Source organism: Nicotiana tomentosiformis, chromosome 1 (genome assembly GCF_000390325.3).
Source record: "Nicotiana tomentosiformis chromosome 1, ASM39032v3, whole genome shotgun sequence".
Lineage (NCBI taxonomy): Eukaryota > Viridiplantae > Streptophyta > Magnoliopsida > Solanales > Solanaceae > Nicotiana > Nicotiana tomentosiformis.
In genome coordinates, this window is record NC_090812.1 from 7,050,825 (window position 1) to 7,074,842 (window position 24,018).

The following is a 24,018-nucleotide window of genomic DNA, read 5'->3' on the forward strand; positions in this document are numbered from 1 at the left end:
TTTGAAGGAATTTGATTATTTCCGTTGATTAAATAAATTATTTTAAATTATGTAAATCATGTTGATTTACATATCCTTGTTGTATTTCAATTATTACTATTGACCCATAGTGAGTGTCAAAGTCGGCCATCTCGTCTCTACCACTTCGAGACTAGGCTTGATACTTACTGGGTACACGTTGTCTACGTACTCATACTACACTTGCTGCACTTTTTGTGCAGGAACTGAGGCGAGTGCTAGTGGGGGACCTATCGTCTTACACCCACGTTATCCAGGGGCATAGTGGTGAGCTGTTTCTCTAATCCATTCTGCAGCTACTAGTATCTCACTTTGTATTTTTTTTAATTCTGTCTATTTTTATTTCAGACAGTATTTGAGATTTTGTATAATCTACTAGATGCTCATACACTTGTGACACCAGGTTTTGGCACACACATTAGTAGAATTTGGATTTTATTATTTTTTTTGGTTTTAAATTTTGTCTATATATGCTTAATTTATTAATTTGGCTTGCCTAGCTGTAGTGTTGTGCGCCATCATGACCAATAGGTGAAATTGGGTCGTGACAACATGGTATCCAGAAACCAAAGACAAATAGAATCAAATGAATAATGTTCTGAGCCCAACAGAAAACTGTGTTTTCTTAAAATATTTAAGCCCCTCACTGTTTGCCCAAGGTTGTTGAATTAACTCCTCACATGATAGAATGGAACAACTTTTCTATAATACCGGTAATGTAAATTACAGAACTTTTTCGAACTCAACAAACGACAGTAAACCACACTGATGCTTATGTTTTTGCTTTTGGACAAACAATGCAGAAATGCAGAAGAGGGAGGGAAGAGTATGCAAATTTCGCTGGACAGAAAGTGAGGCCGCGAATGTACATATTCACATGAGGTTCCATTTCGGCAGAAAACATTTATGTTTGGTCGAGAATTTTAAATTCAAAAATACCGAAGCCGAGCCGAGCGACGACGACGGCGCGAGGCACCACATCTACTCAACTCTTTAATAGCTAGAAGATGTGCTTCTCTATATAAGCACAAAAATTTTCTTTCCTTTTTTCGATGAGGGACAAAGTGCATTAGTAAAGAAAACAACTTCAAACTTTTTGTTTCCCTCCATTTTCCAGCCACACGTATTATCTAATTTGATAAAACCCAACAACTTGACTACCACTTGGCTTCACTTTCAAGCTTGCTTAATTCTTCAATTGTCTAAATTTATTAATAATATATTAAGTATTTTTTTACTTACTTTCTTCTATTTTTTAAAATTTAGTATTATATCTATAATCCATGATTGAAATATTTTCATAGTTCTTTTATTATTTTGTGTAAAATATATCAATATTTTAATTATTTTTTATATATTATATGGAATAAACAATTAGATTTTTCGTCTATTTTATTTTCAATATAAGTTACATTTTTACTATGTTGCTAGTAATTGTTCATTATTATATACCCTTTATTTTGTGTGAATTGATAATGACGTGTGAGACCAATATAAATAGGGAAAGGGAGAATAATACATTTTTTTCTTTAAATTAATTTAAATATTTTTGTATCTCGATTCAAATTTATAAGTTTTATTTCAGTTCAAATATTTTGTATTCAATTCAAATATATATATAAAATCTCGAGATGATATAATCTAATAAGAATATTAAAGATTGGGTATTTTAGCTTTAAATTTTAAATACACGCATTATAAATTTTTTATACAAATCTATAATATAGATAGAGATTAAATTTTGTCATAAAATTTAGTTAAATATTGCCTTTAAAGTGCGAAGTAGTATTTTCTCTATATGACACTCGGCTTGATTTAAACTCAAATTCAAAAGAGTAACTAATTTTTAACAACACATAATGCATGATTTATTATTTTTAAGTTAAATTAAAAAAACTAATTATTACCTTACTTAACTAACTTTGTCCTAAATTGCCAGGTGGCCTATTGTGAGGCTACCAATTAGCTTAATGTGAATGTTTTTGATTTCCTTTTAATAATATATATGTATATTTATAGATTACCGTTTCTAATTATTTTACTTTTTGGATTTTCCCATTCAATTCGTAAATTAATCAAGGGTGGAGCTAGTGTACCGACTACAGGTTTGGAAAATCCAATAGCTTTTACTTATACTTTTTTTGTAATAGAAAATTATATATATATATATATATATATATATATATATATATATATATATATGAATATGATTGCAAACCAAGTAACTAAGACGTTCTATGGGTTAAATGGCAAGTTCAAATTTCATAAGCTTTAAATTTTAGCTCACACCTCCTTTTTCCCGAGGGGATAGGGAGTTTTTCCAATTAAAGTGACATTGTTCGAAATGAGATTATTTATTTAATCAGAGTCGCCACTTAGGATAGTTATTATGGTGTCCCAAGTCACCGGTTTATTTTAAATCCCAAATCGAGGAAATTGACTCTATTTATGGTTCGCGAACACAGAAGATCGGGTAAGAAATTCTGTTAATCCAGAAAAAGGTGTGAGGCACTCTTGAATTCTGTGGTTTTATCACGATCGCTTTTAATCATACCTAACTTAGTTAATTGTTTAATTGCATATTTTTAGAACCTGTGTGCATTTTAACTTTTAACGCTTTTAATTATGGCGTTATGGATTTATCTTTGAAGCGGACCGCAAGCATGTAAATTTGCTTGATTTAGTGCGCTAAAATCATGTCACGCGTACGTGTACACAATTAATCGCATTTTATTGATTATTAAGATTGTTTTTGCCAAAGTCATGCGAACAAGTACTGTAATGACCCGACTGGTCGTTTTGAACTCTAGCACATCGTTCATCGGTTTGAGGCCCTAAGAAGCTTCACTTCAGGTATTAGGACTTGTACGCGTAGTCGGAATTTAATTTCGGGAAGTTCGGAGTTGATTTGGAAAGAAAATTCAAATTTTGGAGGCCTTAAGTTGGAGGAATTGACCAAATTGGGATTTTTGAGTAAACGACTTCGGAACCGGGATTTGAAGGTTCCAACATGTTCATATCATAATTTTGGACTAGGGAATATATCCGGGTCGGATTTTGGATGACCCGGGAGCGTTTCGGCGCCTATTATGGAAGTTGGCATTTTGGAAGAATTTCATGAAAATTGGATTGAGGTGTATTTTAATGTTATCGATATTTGTTTGGGATTTCGAGCGTGGAAATAGCTCCGTATGGTGATTCTAGTATTGGGAGCACGTCCGAAATCTTATTTGGAGCTCTGTAAGTCATTTCAGGGTCATTTGGAGAAAGTTAAAAATTTGAAGGTTTTGGAGAGTTTGACTGAGAGTGGACCTTTTGATATCAGGGTCGGATTTTGATTTCGGTAGTTGGAGTAGGTTAGTAATGTCAAATGTGACTTGTGTGTAAAATGTGAGGTCAATCGGACGTGATTTGATAGGTTTCGGCATCGATTGTAGAAGTTGAAGTTTCAAGTTCACTAAGTTTGAATTGGAGGGTGATTCGTGTTTTTAATACTGTTTGATGTGATTTAAAGGCTTGACTAAGTTCGTGATGTGTTTTGGTACGTGTTGGTATATTTAGTTGAGGTCCCGAGGGCCTTGGGTTGATTCAAGATGTTTGCGGATCGAGTTTGGAATTGGATGAAATGTTGAGGCAGCTGATATCTGGTGCAATCGCACCTGCGTGAAAAGGGCCGCAGGTGCGAGCCACAAGTCGCAGGTGCGAAGGAAAGGATTCTGGTCAGCAACCGCAGGTGCAGAAAATTTGGGCGCACCTACGAAGACGCAGGTGCGAAGTAGGAAACACATGAGCGCGCGATAGGCACAGGTGCGGCGCATAGACTGCAGATGCGCTACATGGAGCGCATATGCGGGACTGTTAGGCTGATCTTTAACCACACCTGCGATGGAATTTCCGCAGAAGCGGCTATTGCACCGCAGGTGCGAGAATCGTTAGGCAATGAGGTTTTTATAAAATGGGGTTTTGGCTCATTTTCATTTCATTTCGTCTATGGGAGCCGATTTTGGAGCACTTTGGAGTGCCATCTTCATCAACTATAGTGGGGTAAGTGATTTCTTCACGTTGTGAGTTAAATACATGATTTTACATGGTTCAAGCATGAAAATTTGTAGAAATTTGGGATTTGGAAGAAAAACCTAGAAATTGGTATTCTTGGATTTTGATCACGAATTTGGGCATAAAATTGAGAATAAATTATATATTTTAGTTCGTAGTGATGTGGGCAGTGTTTGTCTTTGAAAAATTTCAGAATTCGGGCACATGGGCCCGAGGGTTGCTTTATCGGCTTTTCCAGCTGAGTTGGAAATTATTATAAATTAAATTATAATCAGTATTAGAGTATATATTTATGGATTTGCACATTTATTGAATAGTTTTGGAGCGATGGGCATCGGTTTGTGGTGCTAGAGAGGTTTTGGAGCCGGTTATAGAATTTCGGAGCGAGGTAAGTCTCCTGTCTAACTCTGTGAAGGGAAAATTACCCCTAGGTGATATGTTTTATATGTTCTACTTGTTGTGGGGACTACGTACGCGCGAGGTGACGAGAGCCCGTACTTAGCTACAATTATGTTATTGTCCGGGTAGACTTAGGTTCACATCATGCTATAGCTGTACTATTTAAGTAGTCTCTCGCTTATTAATTCCCCTACTTTACATTCTATTTGAGACTAGACTTGCTATTGTAGAGACTTCACAAGTTCATGATTAGCCATCAGATAATATTCCTCCTCTTACTGCATGGCTCCAGTATATATATATATATATATATATATATATATATATATATATACATGTTTCATCAAAAAGTTTTCATTAAATAAATTACAACTCACACGTTTATTCGTGAGTGGGATCAAGGGTCCATCAAAGCTTCTTATTCTTTTGGGATCGGGCCGTTCGCCTCGGCAGGAATTTGTATTTCACTTCTTATGGGATTGGGCCGTTCGCCTCGACAGAAATTTATATTTCACTTCTTATGGGATCGGGTCGTTCGACCCTCGGCAATGCACTGTTTTTATTATTATGTTGGATTGGGTCGTACGCCTCGGCATTTCCTATATCACATTCCCATGAAATCATGCATAAAACTTGGCAAGAAGCCAGTGTATTTGTAAATTCCGCATTTGAACTTGATGAGTTTCACTATACCTTTATATATGCTCCGGTTGAGGAGGGAATTTCTAAGGAAGAGCTTGAGTTCCTCGTAAAGAGAAGGAATTTGTACCACGTGATCTATATTTGTCTATTTCACTTACTTACCCTGCCTCATATTTGCTACCTCATTACTGTACCTTATGTTGTTGGACCACTAGTGAGTGTCAATATTGACCCCTCGTCACTACTTCTCTGGAGTTAGGCTAGATACTTACTGGGTACATGTTGCTTACGTACTCATACTACACTAACTGCACATTTTTGTGTAGGTACATATATGTCCAAAGGACATGTGAGAGCAGATGTATGTATACATGCGGGGACCTAGGTAAGCTGCATTCCATTTGTCGACCCACAGCCAGCAGAGTCTCCTTCAGAGTGTTTATATATTTGCTGTCCAATTTGTATTTTGGACAGTTGTTGTATTTTATTTTATATTCCTAGTTAATGCTCATGTACTTGTGACACTGGAAGATTATGGGTTGCTCTATATTGAATTTGTTAAAAGTATTATAATTTACTCTGTAAATCCCCATTCTTTACTATTTAAATTGAAGGAAAATATGATTTCAAAAATAATAAAATGAGAACCTAATTAAGTATTTATTGTTGGTTTGTCTGACAGTCGTGTCCGGCGTCATCATGACCCTAATGAATTTTGGGTCGTGATACATACTGTAATTTATTTTGGAATCATAATTATGTCACGTGAACGTGTACATAATCACGATGATTGATTAGTTAACACGAGCCTAAAACATACTAGCGTTTTCAAAATATTCCATTTATTTGTATATTGTTTTATTATTATTTGTACTTATTACAACAAATCTTGAATTAGATCCTAACTCATCTTGCTCCCTCATAATTTTGTTTTTATCAATCTTTTTATTTTTTGCAACGGTTTTGAATTAATTCGTAACCCGGATCTCTTCCTCACTTATCATTATTTCTTTTACAAATAGGCACTAATTAAAATAAAATGTTTCGACCTAATTAATATATTCCGGGAACCCTATTTCTACACATTTAAAGATATCCCAATCTTAATACAAATCTTTGAATATGGCACTGATAAATAATAAAGAAGACAAAAGCTAGGAAATAATCATTTTTGCATTATACTAATTGTAGCTTTGAGATAGAACTAAATTTACACTAATGTGTAGTTCGTCCAAATATAACATCATTTCAACTATAAAGTATTTATCAGACTCAAAATTAATTTTCTCAGATGCTCCAAACATATTAATATTATTACATTTTTATTTAGAGAAACAAGAAATAAATATTGACTAACTATTACACTGTGACTTTAAAGTCTTTAAAAATAAAATATGACTAAGAGAAAAATAATTAGCAGAGAAGATAAATCCAAAATGATGAATCTTTCCTATTGATATGCTTTAATTTAAATAAAACCTACTTTATAATAAATTATTACTTTTTAATCTAGAAACTTTAAAGAAGTACTTATGCAAACATTCGTCACTGAAACTTAATAAAATAAAATGAAAAAAGAATTAGCCATCATATTATTTATGTAAATAACTTGTAAAATTTACAATTACAATCATTTAATATATACGAGCATGGATACTAATTTTATCGATAAAGAAAGACTAAAAAAAATTCAGCAACTCAAATAGTGGGACTAAGAGAGGCTTGAGGGAATTAAACGAACATATCTCATGCCAAAACAAATGAAGAGCAACATTTTAGGTTCAAACATTTCTAGAAAGAAAAGAAACTAATGAAATTTCTTTTTTACCATGCTCTTTACTAGAACTAAAAAAATCTTTTTCTAATGAACCCGATATTCAGTATAATATTTAAACAACTTAAATCAATCAAATTGGATTTAGTAACATAAGATCCATAACGTAGGAATCTGGAACATAAAATTTAACACATTTCATACAAGTTCTTCAATAAAATTTTAGTTCATAATACTAAAACTATTAGAATAGACAAGAAAACGTAGTACTTCACCTTAAATAAGCAAGATCTTTTTAGTAGATGTAATGGAAATTCACTGCAAGTACAACTTCAATTTCAAAAAATCCCACGGATGAAATCGAGAACCGCGACCGGAAGCAACAAACTCGAATAAAGAAAACTTCACTCAAGAACTCTAATTGTTTTTTACCAATAAAATTGTCCAGAATATAGTTCACCCTAAAAAAATACTTTCCTTTTCTTTCAATTTTCGTTCCCCTTTTCTTGATTTGTCAATTATCTCTTATAGAGATGTGTGTGTGTTGTCCGTTTTTCTTTTTCGAAGTGGGGATATGAGAGAGAATTTTATTAGGGGAGAGTGGGAGGCATGAAGTGGAAGACAAGGAGTGGGGTACAAAGAGTAGAAAAGTAAAGTGAAAAAGTGGAGTGGGGGACATGAGTGGGAAATAAGTGGGAAATGAGTGAGAAAGTGGAGTGGCGTTATGCATGGGGAAAATGGGAGCGGGAAAGATAAAGTGGGAAGTGAGGTACTAGTGAGATGAGTGAAAACAAATCAAGCATGGCCAAAACTTAGGTGCTCACAGCATGCCCCTCTTTGCTTGGAAACATGAAGAGTTTTCAGGCAAAGAAAACATGAGCGATATGACTAATTTTTGGCCATATCATTATTCAAAAGGAAAGAGATAAGAGAAAAGAGCGCAACCGAGCCCTGGTTTGGACAGCCTACATATCTCGGGTTATAAGGGAATCAGGTCATGTGTAGTTTAAGAAGAGTGATGGAATGATGAGTTGGAGAGTCGAGTGAGGTTCCGTCGAAGATCCGGTATATGGTCATGTTATTACATCAAAATCAAAAGAAACTAAACAAACCTATCAGCTATGAGTTACAAGATTCCTATTTATTAGTCTTCTAAAACTTGATCTTGAGTCTTGACTGGTTCTTCACGCAGACTTTCATTTGAAACTTGATGCTTGCTATCTTCATATGCTAGTTCATTCTTCTACGATTTATTCTAATCAAAAAGAGAAATGCAATGCTCATGACTTCAGTCATGTCTTGAGCAATCCACATCATTTCATCCGCTTCTGTATTTTGGATTCACTTCTTTTTGTTTTCTTTTCTTTATTCTGGATTGAGAATTCTTCTTTTGGTTATCTCCAACCCTGTGCCTCGAGGTAAAACCTGCTCAGACACCAAAACAAACAAACGAATGATATTTTTCTGCCCGAATTTTTACTAGGAAAATTTTGTGATTTATTATAACAAAAACTCTATACTACTTCATTATTAAAAATAATAAAAGGTTGAGATTTGTGTACCCTGGGAAAACATGATTCTTTCAGAATGGTGTGCCCTAATTGTCTAAATGGTGTCTCAACTAAGGATCGGTATACCTTATATTGGAAAAAATGTGGCTAGGGAATGGTGTATCCCTTATTAACAAAGATACCAGAGAGTGGTGTACCCTGTATTTAAGATCAGATCAACTAGGGATTGGTATACCCTACATAGGAAAATACAACTAGGGATTGGTGTACCTTATACGTGTAAGGAGATCAAGGAGTGGTTTACCTTCTATTTCAACTCGACTCAACTAGGGAGTGGTGTACCATATGTTGGAAAACACAACTAGGAATTGGTGTACCCTATACTGGCAAGGAGACTAGGGAGTGGTGTACCTCATGCCTAAAATAACATCAACTAGAAAATGGTGACCCTATGTCAGAAAACACATATAGGGATTGGTATACCCTATACTGGTAAGGAAATGTAACCAGGGGTTGGTACCTTGTATTACTGGAAACAATAAAGGTAACCAAGGGTTAGCGCCTTGTATTATTGAAAAATGGTGTAACCAGGGATTGGTACTCTGTATTACTAAAGAAAATATAACTAGGGGTTGGTACCCTGTATTACAGAAAGGGAAATGTAACCACGATTTGGTACCCTGTATTACTAAAAAAATGTTGAATCAACCTGGGCGAAAAAGGTTCTACTTGGTGTTAAACTATGAAAAACAAATTTGGGCGAAGAGTACTTCTACCCGGAGATATGAGTTGGATCCCCCTAGGCAAAAAGGTTCTATCTGGGTTAAGCTACGAAAAACCTGGGTTAAGCTATGAAAAATAAGCTTGGGCAAAGAGTACTTCTACCCAGAAATATGAGTTGGATCCCCCTAGGCGAATAAGTTCTACCTAGGTTAAGCTACGAAAGAAAGCCTAGGGGAAAAGTACTTCTACCCAACAATATAAGTTGGATCCCCCTAAGAGAATAGGTTCTACCTGGGTTAAGCTATGTAAAACAAGCCTAACGAAGAGTACTTCTGTCATGACCCAATTTCCTATAGGTCGTGATGGCGCCCAACATCACAGCTAGGTGTAATGACCCGACCGGTAGTTTTTGAGCATTTACACTTCACCTGGTTGTTTAAGGGCATGAGTAGCTCTGTATGATGTAATATGACTTATTTGAATCATTGATTTTGGTTTTCAGGTTATTCAGAATTGATTTGAAAGAATGATTCTCAGCTAGAAGCTTTAAATTTGAAAGAATTGACTAAGTTTGAATTTTTGTGAATTTGAACCCGGAACGGAGTTTTGATTGTTCCATTAGCTCCTTTGGCTGATTTCGGAGTTAGAAGCGCATCCGTATTGTGATTTGGAGGTCCGTAGTGGAATTTGGTTTGAAATGGCGGAAGTTAAAATTTTGGAAGTTTGACTGGGAGTGGACTTTTTTATATCGGATTTTGATTGTGATTCCGAGAATTGGAATAGCTTCCTTATGTTATTTGGGACTTGTGCGCAACATGTGAAGTAATTCTGGATTGATTTGCTATGTTTCGGCATTAGTTATTGAATTTGAAAGTTCATAGATTTTGATTTGAGGTGTGATTCATCATTTTGATGTTGTTATGCATGATTTGAGGCCTCGAGTAGGTATGTGTTATGTTATTGTACTTATTGGTATATTCGGGAGGGGTCCCGAGGGACTCGGGCATGTTTTGGATTGTTTTCGGATCATTTTCTTTAATGTTGCTATTGCTGGTTCTGGTGTGACCGCACCTGCGGCTGGTTTGCGTAGGTGCGAGGGTCGCAGAAGAGACGAAGGGGTCGCAAGAGCGGAAATATTACTGGGAGAAGGGTTCCGTAGATGCGGTGAGCTGAGCACAGAAGCGGATTGGAAGTGCAGAAGTGACAAATGGGCGCACACCTGCGAGTGCACAGATGCGGGTATTTTACCGCTGGTGCGAAGGCAAACCTCATCTACTTCTCTGCAAAAGAGTGTTTTTGGTCGCAAATGCGACGCCGCAGAAGCGACTAATGTGCCGCAGGTGCGAAAGTGCTGGGTAGAATGATAAATACAAGGGTTCAGCTATTTTGGCTTCATTTTAACATTTCCAAGCTCGGATTGAGGCGATTCTTGGAGCAATTTTCATCTTGTGGACTGGGGTAAGTGTTCTCTACTCATTTTTGATCTTATATCATAAATCTGCCTTCGTTTTTTGTAATTGGATTGTGAATTTTATAGAGAAAATTGGGGGGTTTGGCCTAAAGTTTCATAATATGATCTTTTGAGTTTGGAACATTGAATTGGAGTCAGATTTGAGTGAAATTAGTATGGTTGGACTCATAATTTAATGGGTTGTTGGATTTTGTAAATTTTGTCGGGTTTCAAGGTACGGCCCAGGTTGTGCTTCTGGTCGATTTTGGGATATTGATGACTGAGTGAGGTCGATGGCCTGAGTGAGAGTGACATTTTGGGATCGGACTGCACGCCGCAACAATATAGCATTTGGGTTGACGGAGCCCCTCCGGAGTCTGCACACCCCCAGTGAGCGTTGTCAACTATATATATGTGGATCGAGTTGCAAGCCTCAACGGGCCTTATAGTCATATATGGATCGGGTTGCATGCCGCAGCAGGTATTGTACAGCGCTGAGTGATTGAATGTGCTGAGCCTTGAGCATAGTGAATGGAAAGTGTGAGACAATGAGATTGATTACTCTGAGTAGCTCGAGTACATGATTCATCTCTGAGATACATGGCATTGGCATACACACATGACATATAGGCATAGAGATGCATTTTTTCTCATGTTGTACGGTATCATGTAATCCATGACTTTTTTTACACACATTGATATGTGGACATAGAGAGGTATTTCACACTCGTTATCTAGAAAGAAAATGAAACATCTTATTTATTATTGAAAGGCGTTTTGAGGAAAAATCACAGTTTTCAAACTTACTCATATTTTGGCATTTTCGGTAAAAGATTTGGATTTTCACTGAGATACTTGTAAAGAAATGTCTATTTTTCTAGAAATGTGAACGAACTGAGCATTTTATTTTTGAGATACCTCTTTTATTACTTGTACTATGCTATTATGAACTGTTGTGGAATATTGGTGTTGGACCCGACCTTCGTGTTAGCTCGTCATTACTTTCAACCTAAGGTTAGGTTTGTTACTTATTGAGTACATGGGGTCGGTTGTACTCATAATACACTTCTGCACCTTGCGTGCAGATGTTAGCTGTTGATATTGCTGTGTTCGATGGGAGCTAGATTGAAGATGTACTTGTGTCTCGGCTGTAGTTGCCTCTTGTTTGTGGTAGCTTTAGATCTGTAAAACTCTGTTTATGTACTATTCAAACAGACTATCTTTTTATTTCATTTTCACTTTGTAAACTCTATTCTTAGGAGCTCATGATTAGTAGTTCCAGTTCTTGGGGAATGTATAAGATTAAGATAATTTCTTTTGATTAATTTTTCTGTTAAATATTATTGAAATTGGATAATTATTAGTTGTCTTACCTAGCGGGTTGGGTTAGGTTAGGTGCCAGCACGACTAGTGGATTTTGGGTCGTGACAGGTGGTATCAGAGCTCTAGGTTCATAGGTTCTACAAGTCATGAGCAAGTGTCTAGTAGAGACTTGCGGATCGGTATGATGACGTCCATACCTATCTTCGAGAGGCTACAAGACATTTAGGATATACTTCCTGTCTTTCTTTCTTTATCGTGCGGCATTGATTCATCTTGAAGCTTAACTCTTTGAATTACTTCCACACATTCGTATGCGCATGTGAGTGCTCGGTATCGGCTGTGCGCCAACGGCTTGTGATTCCAAGGTTGAGGTACGAGATGTGATTTTGGCGTATTGATGATGGGCCATCCTGGAGGACTTGAGGCCGGGTTTTGACGGGTGGCTTGAGCATGGAGATTTCGGTTGTGTGAACATGTGTTTGTGGTACTTATATGTCCGGTGGTGTCCCTGTTAGTGTAATTTGTGATTGGATGACTATGTGGTGAGTTTGATGAGACTGCAAAATATGTTCAGATTGTTCGAATATGACGAGAAGAGTTTACTTGAGATGTAGCAAGGACTATGGGTATTTGATTTCTATCTTGATTTGGTGTATGGTCTCTAGTTGTGGGTGTGTTGAGGGATATCTCATGTTGTTTAGTTATGGAGTGAAGTAGATTCTCATGTATTATTGATGAGTTTAGAATCAAGAAGATTAAGTGATTGCGTAGTGGTCATGACTGTGGAAAGGTATAGAGAGATGTCGGTTTGAGGTAGAGCAGGCGAGTTGTCTCCTGTGAGGTGTCCTAAGGTTGTGTGGTCCTTATGATGTTTTGTAGAGAGTTCTCTTTTATGAGTGAATGATATATGTTGCAATTTGAGTTTGGATCGCTTGTGGAAGTTGGCTTGACTATTACAAGGGTGACTATGAGATTTGCAGACAATTTGAGGTATTATATGGTTTGTGTTACATGGGCTTGCGAAGTAATAGGGTATGGGTATCGTGATGTTATCAAGTGTTTTGTTCTGTGGCTTTGAGCCAAGTGTGGGAGTCTGCTATCGACGAGTTGATTGCACGGTTATGTGTTGTATTGGTTTCGGTTTGGGGTATAATGGTGAATCAGTTATGACTTGCAGGGGTAGAGATCAAGGATGACTCGGGTAAAGGAATTTCAGGATAAAGGTTGTATTACGTTCTATGGCTATATGGGAATCATAAAATAATTGATGGTTATTAACGAAGGATATAGGGTACATGGAGTAGGAATTTGCTCGATTGCTTAGGAGTGTGGACTACTCCCTTGGGTGTTAGTGTACTAATGGGGCACAGGTCATTCGATCCATTTGGTTGGTTCAATTGAGATTTGAGTAGAGTGGATGACTCTCGAGAATGGTTCTAATGGATTCAAGAATTATATGTAGAAATTGAGAATTTCAGATTGGTATATGGCTAGGATATGTTATTTTCATGGGATGATGTCGAGACTTGTGGCATTTTTATATCATTGTAGATTATGCATTTCAGTATCAAGAAGGTGAAGGAAAAAGTTTTAGGTTCACATAAGGTCTCTTTAGAGTGGGTATCTCGGCTGTGGTGCTTTGGGGTGCTTACGAGAGAAGTCAGCGGCTTATTAGCCTTAGGGCGTGGTGGTTTTATACTAGGGCCTCTTGTGTGGTGAATTTTGGTTAATGATCGTGGTGCTCCAGCAAGGAGAAGTATCAACTTGAAGGCAATTTGGAAGGGACTTGGAGAAATAAGATAGCGTAGTAGTAGGTTGGATTAGCACAGTGATAGGTATGATCGGTTCTTTGGGTACTTATGACGTGGCTAGACTCTACAGGTGTTTCGTGCCAATGTTTTTGGGTTTTGGCAACCTGCGTGGCTGGGTTGAGTTAGAGAGATTCGGTTCAAATAGCTTGGTTGTGTGCAAATGGGTTTCGAAGAGTTCTCAATGGTTTTTACCATGGTTCGAGGGGTATATTTCCTACCAGCGTGAGGAATATGTTGCGTATTGAAATTTCTCCGGGATGAGATCAAATGGAAGGTTTCTGACTGATCGGGTATGTATTCTACCTGTGACTCAGAGTTAATTATAAGATCCTTGTACTCTTCGTAGGATGGCATGGTAAACGCGGTGTATTGTGTGGGATTGAGATTTGCTTGTGCAAGGTCATAGTTCCATTTTGAAGGGATGGACATAAATTCGTAGGCATCATGGACAGATTCAGATGACTAGGCAAATGATATTACTAATCGGTATGGCCTTACGAGAGTATACATTTCAGAAGGGGCAAGTTGTTTTGATTTATGGGCACTTCATTGGTATTACAACACTCTCCTGGTTGATCGACTGCTGATATTCGAATTTTTCCAGGTGGCACAGAAGAATTTTAGAAGTATTCCTCATGGGATGATTGTGTATGAGAGATATGTTAGACATTCGGGCGGTGGAGATGGAATCAGAAATGATGATTCATGTGTTCTATGGATTTTGAGACTGGGAGTTCTCAGGAGCAGACTGTTTCATGGTTGTGGACTGTGAAGTCGTGGCCGAAGCTAGCTAGATGATAGTATATGTTATGATTCAGTCATTGTGGACTTTCAGAGGGTTATTTATCTATTTGTGAGTGGCCGGAGTTGATTTGGGGGTCCACTGGTAGGCCCAATTAGGATGTGTATTCTATACTGAGCCGGATTGGTTGGCTCCATACTGCTATTGTTGAGAGATATACCATTCGGTTGTTATTGAGATTATTCATGTTCTGAGATGATCTGTGAGTTACTCTTCTATGCTATGAGGAGTTTTGATTCGTTGGTTATATGCACATATGGTGCGGATCTATTGGGGCCTTATAGCATAATTTGAGCGAGAAAAGTATTGGATATTGCTTGGTTGATGGAGTATTGGTTGTGTTCTTTTGGGTTTTGTGTGGCATTGTATCATTTTCTTCTCTAGGGTTATGGTAATGCTCTTGGAGTACTTGATGTCGAATTGCGCATGGGTATTGATTTTTAGCAGCATTGCTTGAGGTATTTCATATGGACCAGTATTTGGATAGGGCCATGCATTGCAGTGGAGTTATGTTAAGATCTGATCCTTTGTGTTAGATTCGTGTGTTTTGGTTCTACGGTGTGTGATAGGTTCTTAGCATTGCGTTGTGGTGGTACTTGTGGAGCTTGTGGGACACTTCTCCTTTCTGAATCAGTTTTTCATGATCTGAGTATATTTGGAAGGTTGCTTATTGGTGCACGGCTTGTGGCATTAGATAGTATTGGTGTGGCATGTCAATAGAGTAGTTGGTATTTGATAAGATGAAGTCGTCGGATCTAGGATGGGTGCTATCAGATTTGATTGTGGTATATTTGGAAGGATAATATTGAAAGTCGGCTTAGAAATTTGCTATAGTTCTTGCAGAAGGAGAGGAAGCTCCAGGATAGGTGGATCTAATGAATGGTTACGAGTTTCAGCGTGTTTCTTTCATCATAGGTAGTGGACGAAGGTTTTAGAATGGAGTCTTGTTTGATATGAGGTTTGTTACCGGCATTGAGTTGTTTTGAGAAGCTACTATGATTAGAAATCATTGCTTCGGGCATTTGAGCTATGTGATATTTGAGTTTTGAGTATTTAAGTTATGGTTACGGCTTTTGGTACAGCTTGTTCAGACTTATACAGTTTGTAGGTTGCGGGATTCTGATCTAATAAGAAATTCCGGATGTTGGAAATTTAACTCGAAGGCTTGTGGGATAGGTTAAATTGAGAAATTTTAGTTATGTTGTGTTATTGGACCTGTATGGGATAGGGTGACGTGGGATCACCCCCGGGTATGTGCATGGCAAGGTTATACGATGGTTTGATGGCTTTGAGAACAACTCTGGACACGTTCGAGGACGATTGTATGTTTAAGTAGGGGAGGATGTAGCGACCTGACCGGTCGTTTTGAGAATTTACACTTCGCTCAGTTGTTTGAGGGTATGCGTAGCTTCGTATTATGTAATATGACATATGTGAATCGCCGGTTTTGGTTTTCAGGTTATTCAGAATTGATTTGAAAGAATGATTCTCAGCTAGAAGCTTTAAATTTGAAAGAGTCGACCAAGATTGACTTTTTGTGAATTTGAACCTGGAATGGATTTCTGATTGTTCCATTAACTCCGTTGGGTGATTTCGGACATAGGGCTCTGGCGTGTTTCGGATTGATTTCGGATCATTTTCATCAATGTTGCTATTGCTGGTTCTGGTGTGACCACACATACGGATGGTTTGCGCAAGTGCGAGGGTCGCAGAAGAGACGAAGGTGTCGCAGGAGCAGAAATATTGCTGGGAGCAGGGTTCCACAGAAGCGGAGATTGCTTCGCATCTCTGAAGGCGAAGATGCAGTAAGCTGAGCGCAGAAGTGGATTGGAAGCGCAGAAGCGACAAGTGGGTGCGCATATGTGAGTGTGAAGATGCAGGTATTTTACCGTAGGTATGAAGACAGACCTCCAGTGCTTCTCCGCAAAAGCGTGTTTTTGGTCGCAAATGCGATGCCGCAGAAGCGGCTAATGTGTCGTAGGTGCGAAAGTGCTGGGCAGAATGATAAATACAAGAGTTCGCGATTTTGGCTTCATTTTAACATTTCCAAGCTCGGACTAAGGCAATTCTTGGAGCAATTTTCATCTTGTGAACTAGGGTAAGTGTTCTCTACTCATTTTTGATCTTATATCACGAATCTACCTTCGTTTTTGGTAATTGGATTGGGAATTGTATAGAGGAAATTTGGGGTTTTGGCCTAAAGTTTCATAATATGAATTTTTGAGTTTTGAACATCGAATTGGAGTCGGATTTGAGTGAAAATAGTATGGTTGGACTCGTAATTAAATGGGTTGTTGGATTTTATAAATTTTATCGGGTTCCGAGGTGCAGGCTCGGGTTAGGAGTTTGGCCGATTTTGGGCTTTTGATTCAAGATTTGATCTTTTTCGATCGAGATTGGTTCATTTAGCATTGTTTGATGTATTTGAGTTGTTTTTGGTTAGTTTCTAGTTGTTCGGAGGTCGGAACGTGCGGGATGGCATTTTGGAGCATCGTTTGGCTTTCTCGGTGTTGGAATTGGCTTGTTCGAGGTAAGTAACTCTTCTAATCTTTCAGCTGAGGGTATGAAACCACGTAATACGTGTTATGTGATATGTGTTGAGGTAACGCACATGCTAGGTGACGGGCGGCGTGTGGGCATGCACCATATGAATTGGTATTAAATAGTGGCCCAATTTTGCTGATTTCGTGTTTTCACCATGTAATAAAGTAATTGAGCTGTCAATCATTCTAGATATCATGTTTAGGATTTATGCCGATATTGTTTGGACCCATAGTGGTTGTTTCTTACTATCATCTCACTTATTTCATTGATATTTCGTACTCAATCATATTCATGCAATCATAACATATCTCACTCTCAGATATTATTTATTGATACATCATATCATTATTGTCGGGCTAGTTTCATGACATTGTGAGCCTGTGAGTGATACTGAAGAGATTGACGACTGAGTGAGGCCGAGGGCCTGAGTGAGAGTGATATTTTGGGATCGGGCTGCACGGTGCAGCATATTATATGGATTATATTTTATATGGATCGGGTTGCACGCCGCAACGAGCCTTTGGGATATATATATATATATATATATATATATATATATAGATATATATATATATAGATATATTATTGGATCGGGTTGAAGGCCGCAATAATATTGGACCGGGTTGCACGCCGCAACAATATTGGATCGGGTTGCACACCGCAACAATATTGGATCGGGCTGCACGCCACAGCAATATAGAGCTTGGGCTGAAGGAGCCCCTCCGGAGTCTGCATACCCCTAGTGAGCGCAGTCGACTATATATATATGGATCGGGTTGCACGCCGCAACGGGCCTTATGGTCATATATGGATCGGGCTGCATGCCGTAGCAGGTATTGTACAGCGCTGAGTGATTGAGTGTGCTGAGCCTTGAGCACAGTGAGTGGAAAGTGTGAGACAATGAGATTGAGTACTCTGAGAGTATGAGTACATGATTCATCTCTGAGATACATGGCATTGGCATGCACATATGACATACAGGCATAGAGATGCAGTTTTTCATGTTGTATGGTATCACGTCATCCATGACTTTTTTTTACACACATTGATATGTGGACATAGAGAGCTATTTCACACTTGTTATCTGGAAAGGAAATAAAACATCTTATTTATTATTCAAAGAAATTTTGGGGAAAAATCACAGTTTTCAAACTTACTCGTATTTTGGCATTTTCGGTAAAGGATTTGGGTTTTCACCGAGATACTTGAAAAGAAATGTCTATTTATATGGAACTGTGAATGAACCGAGCATTTTATTTTTGAGATACCTCTTTTATTACTTGTACTAAGGTTAGGTTTGTTACTTATTGAGTACATGGGATCGTTTATACTCATACTATACTTCTGCACCTTGCGTGCAGATGTTGGCTGTTGATGTTGCCGTGTTCAATAGGAGCTGGATGGAAGATGTACCTGCGTCCCATCTGTAGCTACCTCTTGTTCGTGGTAGCTTTAAATCTGTAAAACTCTGTTTATGTACTATTCAAACAGGCTATGTATTTATTTTATTTTCGCTTTGTAAACTCTATTCTTAGAAGCTCATGATTTGTACTACAAGTTCTTGGGGAATGTATAAGATTCAAATAATTTCTTTTGATTAATTGTCATGTTAAATATTATTGAAATTGGATAGTTATTAGTTGGCTTACTAGCGGGTTGCGTTAGGTGCCATCACGACTAGTGAATTTTGGGTCGTGACACTAGGCAAGCCAACTAGTGATTTAACATATATTTATTTCTTTAAAAATTATCCGAGTAATTAAACTTTTCTTACTTACAAGAATTAAGAAAAATATGAATGATCTAATAAATTAAAACCAAGAAAAATAATTAAGTCCAAAATTCTACTAGCGTGTGTATCAAGACCTGGTGTCAAAAGTGTATGAACATCGAGTAGATTATACAAAAATTTCTAAATATTGTCTGAAATAAAATAGACAGAATACAAATACAAGAAGAGGCACTAGTTACTGCCGAACGGCTCAGAAAGGAAGCTCACCACTAACCTCTTGGTAACGTGGATACGCGCTGGTAGGTCCTCCTATAGCACCTGTCTCAGGTCCTGCACAAAAAGTGCAGCAAGCGTAGCATGAGTACGTAAACAACGTGTACCTAGTAAGTATCAAGCCTAATCTCAAAGAAGTAGTGACGAGAGGTCGACTTTGACACTCACTATGGGTCAATAAATTTTAAAAATTAAAAAATTTAATTAAACATGATTTATATGAACGACAATAATTTCTTTAACAAGCAGAAATAATTAATTCTTCAATACTGCCAAGGCGTTCATCCCACTCCACAAGAAAGGAGGACATTTTCTTATGAACCTCCGAAATGAGAAGTCATTATTATATGGCTAACATATAAGGATGTACGATTTCTATTAACAGTCAAATAATTTGTACAAAAATTCAAGTATATGAAACTTCAGTCCTTTATTATCCCTTCTAACAATTCACAATATAATTCCAGCAATTTAATTAAATAAAAGATGAAATTGTCACAACTAATTCATGATTTGAGTCCTAAACTACCAGGACATAGCATAATTAGTAGCTATACATGGACTCTCGTCACCTCGTATATATGTATCCCCCACAATTAACAATAATTATTAATTAAAATCACCTATGGGGTAAATTCTCTCTTACAAGGTTAGACAAGATATTTACCTTCTCTCAAAGTCCACTTCCCGGTCACAATGTCACGTTAAAATCTCAATTTGATGCATAAAATCCGAAACTATTCAAAAGTTATATAAAATAATTAATACATGGTCAATAAATTCGAAATTAGACTATTAAATAAATTACCCAACCCAAAACGGTAAAATTCCTAAAATTCACCATGGGCCACGCGCCCGGATTCTTAAAATTTTCGTAGGAAAAGGTTACCCATAATCTCAAGAACTCAAATATACAATTTCCATCCAATTCCATAACCATTTTTGGGGTTAAAATCTCATTTTTATACAAATCTAGGTTTTTCCCTTAAACCCTTGATTTCCACAATTTATTGGTTATAATCTACCCATAATCTATGTATTAACTCAAAGTGTGTATAATTAACTTACCTCCAAGTTGCTAGTTGAAATCCCCTCTCAAAAAGCTCCAAAATGCCCAAAAATGGAGGAAATACGGGCTAAAAACAACTGAGCCTCGCCCCTTTTTAAAATTCTGTCCAACAGCATTTTCGCACCTGCGGAGGGGTAGTCGCACCTACGGAAATGCCTAGTAGGTGAAAGTTTCCCTTACCTGGACAAGTTCCGCATCTGCAGCCCTTGCATCTTCTGCGCCCCCATGCATCGCACATGCACGCTCGCAGGTGCGCCAAATACGTCACTTCTGCGGCTCGTGCCTGCATATCCCTTTTCTACCATCTGCGGTTTGGGGATCACTTTTGCGAGCTCGAACCTGCGGCTGCCCAAGCACAGGTGCGATTGCAGCATAAGCTAGAAGCTTTAGCTGCTGCTCCAAAGTCCAAAATTGATCTGAGCCCCGTCTGGTTAACACATGAGGCCCCCGGGGCCTCGCCCGAACATACTAACAAGTTTGGAATCATAAAACGGACTCGCTCGAACCCTCGGAACGTGTAAAACAACATCAAAACTAAGAATCATACCCCAAACCAAATCGATTCAAATTAGAAATTTCAAATTCTTCAAACTTACTTCGAACGCGCCGAAACATACTTAAATTACTCGGAATGACACTAAATTTTGCGTGTAAGTCTCAAACTTGGCCTTTCAAATCCAAATTAAGGAACTAAGTGTTCTGATTTCAACCCGAACACTTCCAAATCCCGAACTAACCATCCCCGCAAGTCATAAATTAGTACAAGCACATACGAGGTGTTTTATTTAGGGGAACAGGGTTCTAAAAGTTAAAATGACTGGTTGGGTCATTACATTCTTCATGTCTTAAACAAACGTTCGTCCTCGAACGTGTTTAGAATTATACCTAAAGTGCGGAATAAGTGTGGATATCTGCTACGCATGTCCTCCTCGGCCTCCTAAGTCGCTTCCTCGAATGGTTGGCCCCTCCACTGGACTTTTACCGCAGTAATCTTCTTGGACCTCAACTGGCGAACCTGTTTATCAACAATGACAACTAGCTCCTCTTCATAAGCCAAGCTCTTATCTAGCTTAATTGTGCTGAAGTCTAACACATGTGATAGGTCGGGATGATATTTCTGGAGCATAGATACATGGAAAACCGGATGAACCCCCGATAGACTGGGAGGCAAAGGAAGCTCGTAAGCAACCTCCCCAACTTGTCTCAACACCTCAAATGTGCCTATAAACCTTGGGCTCAACTTGCCCTTTTTCCCAAATCTCATGATTCCCTTCATCGGCGAAACCTTCAAGAGAACCTTTTCACCCACCATAAATGATAAATCACGCGCTTTCTGATCCGCGTAACTTTTCTATCTGGACTGTGCTGTACGAAGTCACTCCTGAATTAACTTTACCTTTTCCAAGGCATCCTTCACCAAATCAGTACCATATAACTTAGCCTCACCGGCTCAAACCATCTGATGGGTGAACGACATCACTAACCATATAAAGCCTCAAATGGAGCCATCTCGATACTGGATTGGTAACTGTTATTATAAGAAAACTCGGTCAAAGGCAAGAAATGATCCCACTGACCTCCAAATTCAATCACACATGCCCTGAGCATATCCTCCAAAATCTGAACCGTCCTCTCCGACTGCCCGTCGGTCTGCGGATAAAAGGTTGTGCTGAGCTCTACACGGGTCCCCAATTCACTCTGTATTGCTCTCTAGAAATGTGAAATAAACTGAGGGCCTCTATCTAATATGATAGAAATTGGCACACCGTGCAACTGAACTATCTCCTGAATATAAATCTGGGCCAACCTCTCCGAAGTATACATAGTTACAACCGGAATAAATTGTGCCGACTTGGTCAACCTATCGATAATGACCCAAACTGCATCAAACTTCCACAATGTCCGCGGCAACCCAACTACAAAATCCATAGTAATGCGTTCCCATTTCCACTCTAGTATAGTAATTTGCTGAAGTAGACCACCTGGCCTCTGGTGCTCATATTTAACTTGCTGGCAATTTAGACACCTAGCTACATACTCAACTATGTCCTTCCTCATCCTCCACCGCCAATAATGCTGTCTCAGATCACGATACATTTTCATAGCACCTAGATGAATAGAATACCTAGAACTATGTGCCTCCTCTAGAATCTTTTTCCTCAGTCTATCCACATTTGGAACATATAGATGATCCTGGAGTCGCCGAATACCATCCGCGCCAATAGTAACTTCCTTGGAACCACCCCGGAGTACCATTTCTCGAAGAACCACTAAGTGTAGATCATCATACTGGCGAGCCTTGATCTGCTCAAATAGTGAAGACTGGGCCACAACACATGCAAGAACTTGGTTGGGCTCTGAAATATCCAACCTCACAAGTCTGTTAGACAAGGAATGAATATCCAAAGCTAATGGCCTCTCCTCTGCTGAAATAAAAGCCAAACTACCCATACTCTCCACCTTTCTACTCAAGGAGTTTGCAACTACATTTGTTTTACCCAGATGATACAGGATAGTAATATCATAATATTTTAGTAGCTCAAGCCATCTGCGATGCCTCAAATTTAGGTCCCTCTGCTTGAATAAATTTTGTAAACTGCGATGATCAGTGTAAACTTCACAAGATACCCCATAAAGATAATGCCTCCAAATCTTAAGAGCATGAACAATGACAGCTAACTCCAGAACATGTACCGAGTAATTCTTCTTGTAGGGTTTTAGCTGACATGAGGCACATGCAATAACTCACCCCTCCTGCATTAATACAAAACGCAAGCCAATGCGTGAAGCATCACAATACACTGTATACAAACCCGAACCGGAAGGCAACACTAACACTGATGCGGTAGTCAATGATGTCTTGAGCTTCTGAAAGCTCACCTCACAATTATCGGACCATCGGAACAGAGCACCCTTCTAGGTTAATTTGGTCAAAGGTGTTGCAGTAGATGAAAAGCCATCATCCACGAGTCGTTCTGCCCGCTCCACAAGAAAGGAATACATTTTTTTATGAACCTCTGGAATGACAAGTCATTATTATATGGCTAACTTATAAGGATGTACGATTTCTATTAACAGTCAAATAATATGTACATAAATTCAAGTATATGAAACTTCAGTCCTTTACTATCCCTTCTAACAATTCACAATATAATTACGGCAATTTAATTAAATAAAAGATGAAATTATCACAAGTAATTCATGATTTGAGTCCTAAACTACCCGGACATAGCATAATTAGTAGCTACGCACAGACTTTCATCACCTCGTACGTACGTAGCTCCCACAATTTACAATAATTATTAATTAAAATCACACATGGGATGAATTACCTCTTACAAGGTTAGACAAGAGACTTACCTTGTCTCAAAGTCCACTTTCTGGTCACAATGTCGCGTTAAAATCTTAATTCGATGCCGAAAAATCCTAAACTATCCAAAAGTTATATAAAGTAATTAATACATGCTCAATAAATTCGAAATTAGACTATTAAAATAAATTACCCGACTCAAAATGGTACAATTCCTAAAATTCACCTCGGGCCCATGTGCACTGATTCCGGAAATTTGCAAAGGAAAACGTTACCCATAATCTCAAGAACTCAAATATACAATTTTTATCCAATTCCATAACCATTTTTGTGGTTAAAATCTCATTTTTATACAAATCTAGGTTTTTCCCCTAAACCCTTGATTTCCATAATTTATTGGTTATAATATACCCATAATCTATGTATTTCACTCAAAGTGTGTAGAATTAACTTACCTTCAGGTTGCTAGTTGAAATCCTCTCTCAAAAAGCTCCAAATCGCCCAAAAATGGAGGAAATACGGGATAAAAACGACTGAACCTCGCCCCTTTTTAACATTCTGTCCAACAGCGTTTTCTCACC

The 24,018-nt window shown here is 38.1% G+C and overlaps 1 protein-coding gene across 1 annotated transcript; it reads right to left on the minus strand.

The window, feature by feature from the left end:
• Positions 1-19,035: 19,035 nt before the first annotated feature.
• LOC138897351 (uncharacterized) lies at positions 19,036-22,578 on the minus strand. Its single transcript, XM_070183332.1, has 3 exons — positions 22,338-22,578; positions 21,894-22,235; positions 19,036-19,115 (listed from the first exon to the last, which is right to left on the minus strand). Exons 1-3 carry the CDS (start codon positions 22,576-22,578, stop codon positions 19,036-19,038), a joined length of 663 nt encoding a protein of 220 aa, XP_070039433.1.
• Between the last annotated feature and the right edge of the window lie 1,440 nt (positions 22,579-24,018).

Bases quoted from the DNA above. Each gene is read 5' to 3' on its own strand.
- LOC138897351 (XM_070183332.1), bottom strand. From the start codon at position 22,578: ATGGGTAGTTTGGCTTTTATTTCAGCAGAGGAGAGGCCATTAGCTTTG. The intron at 22,236-22,337 runs GTATTCGGCGAC...CTATTCATCTAG, and splicing joins AGTTACTATTGGCGCGGATG to GTGCTATGAAAATGTATCGT. The intron at 19,116-21,893 runs GTGTGCCAATTT...CTTTTTGTGCAG, and splicing joins GGAGATAGTTCAGTTGCACG to GACCTGAGACAGGTGCTATA.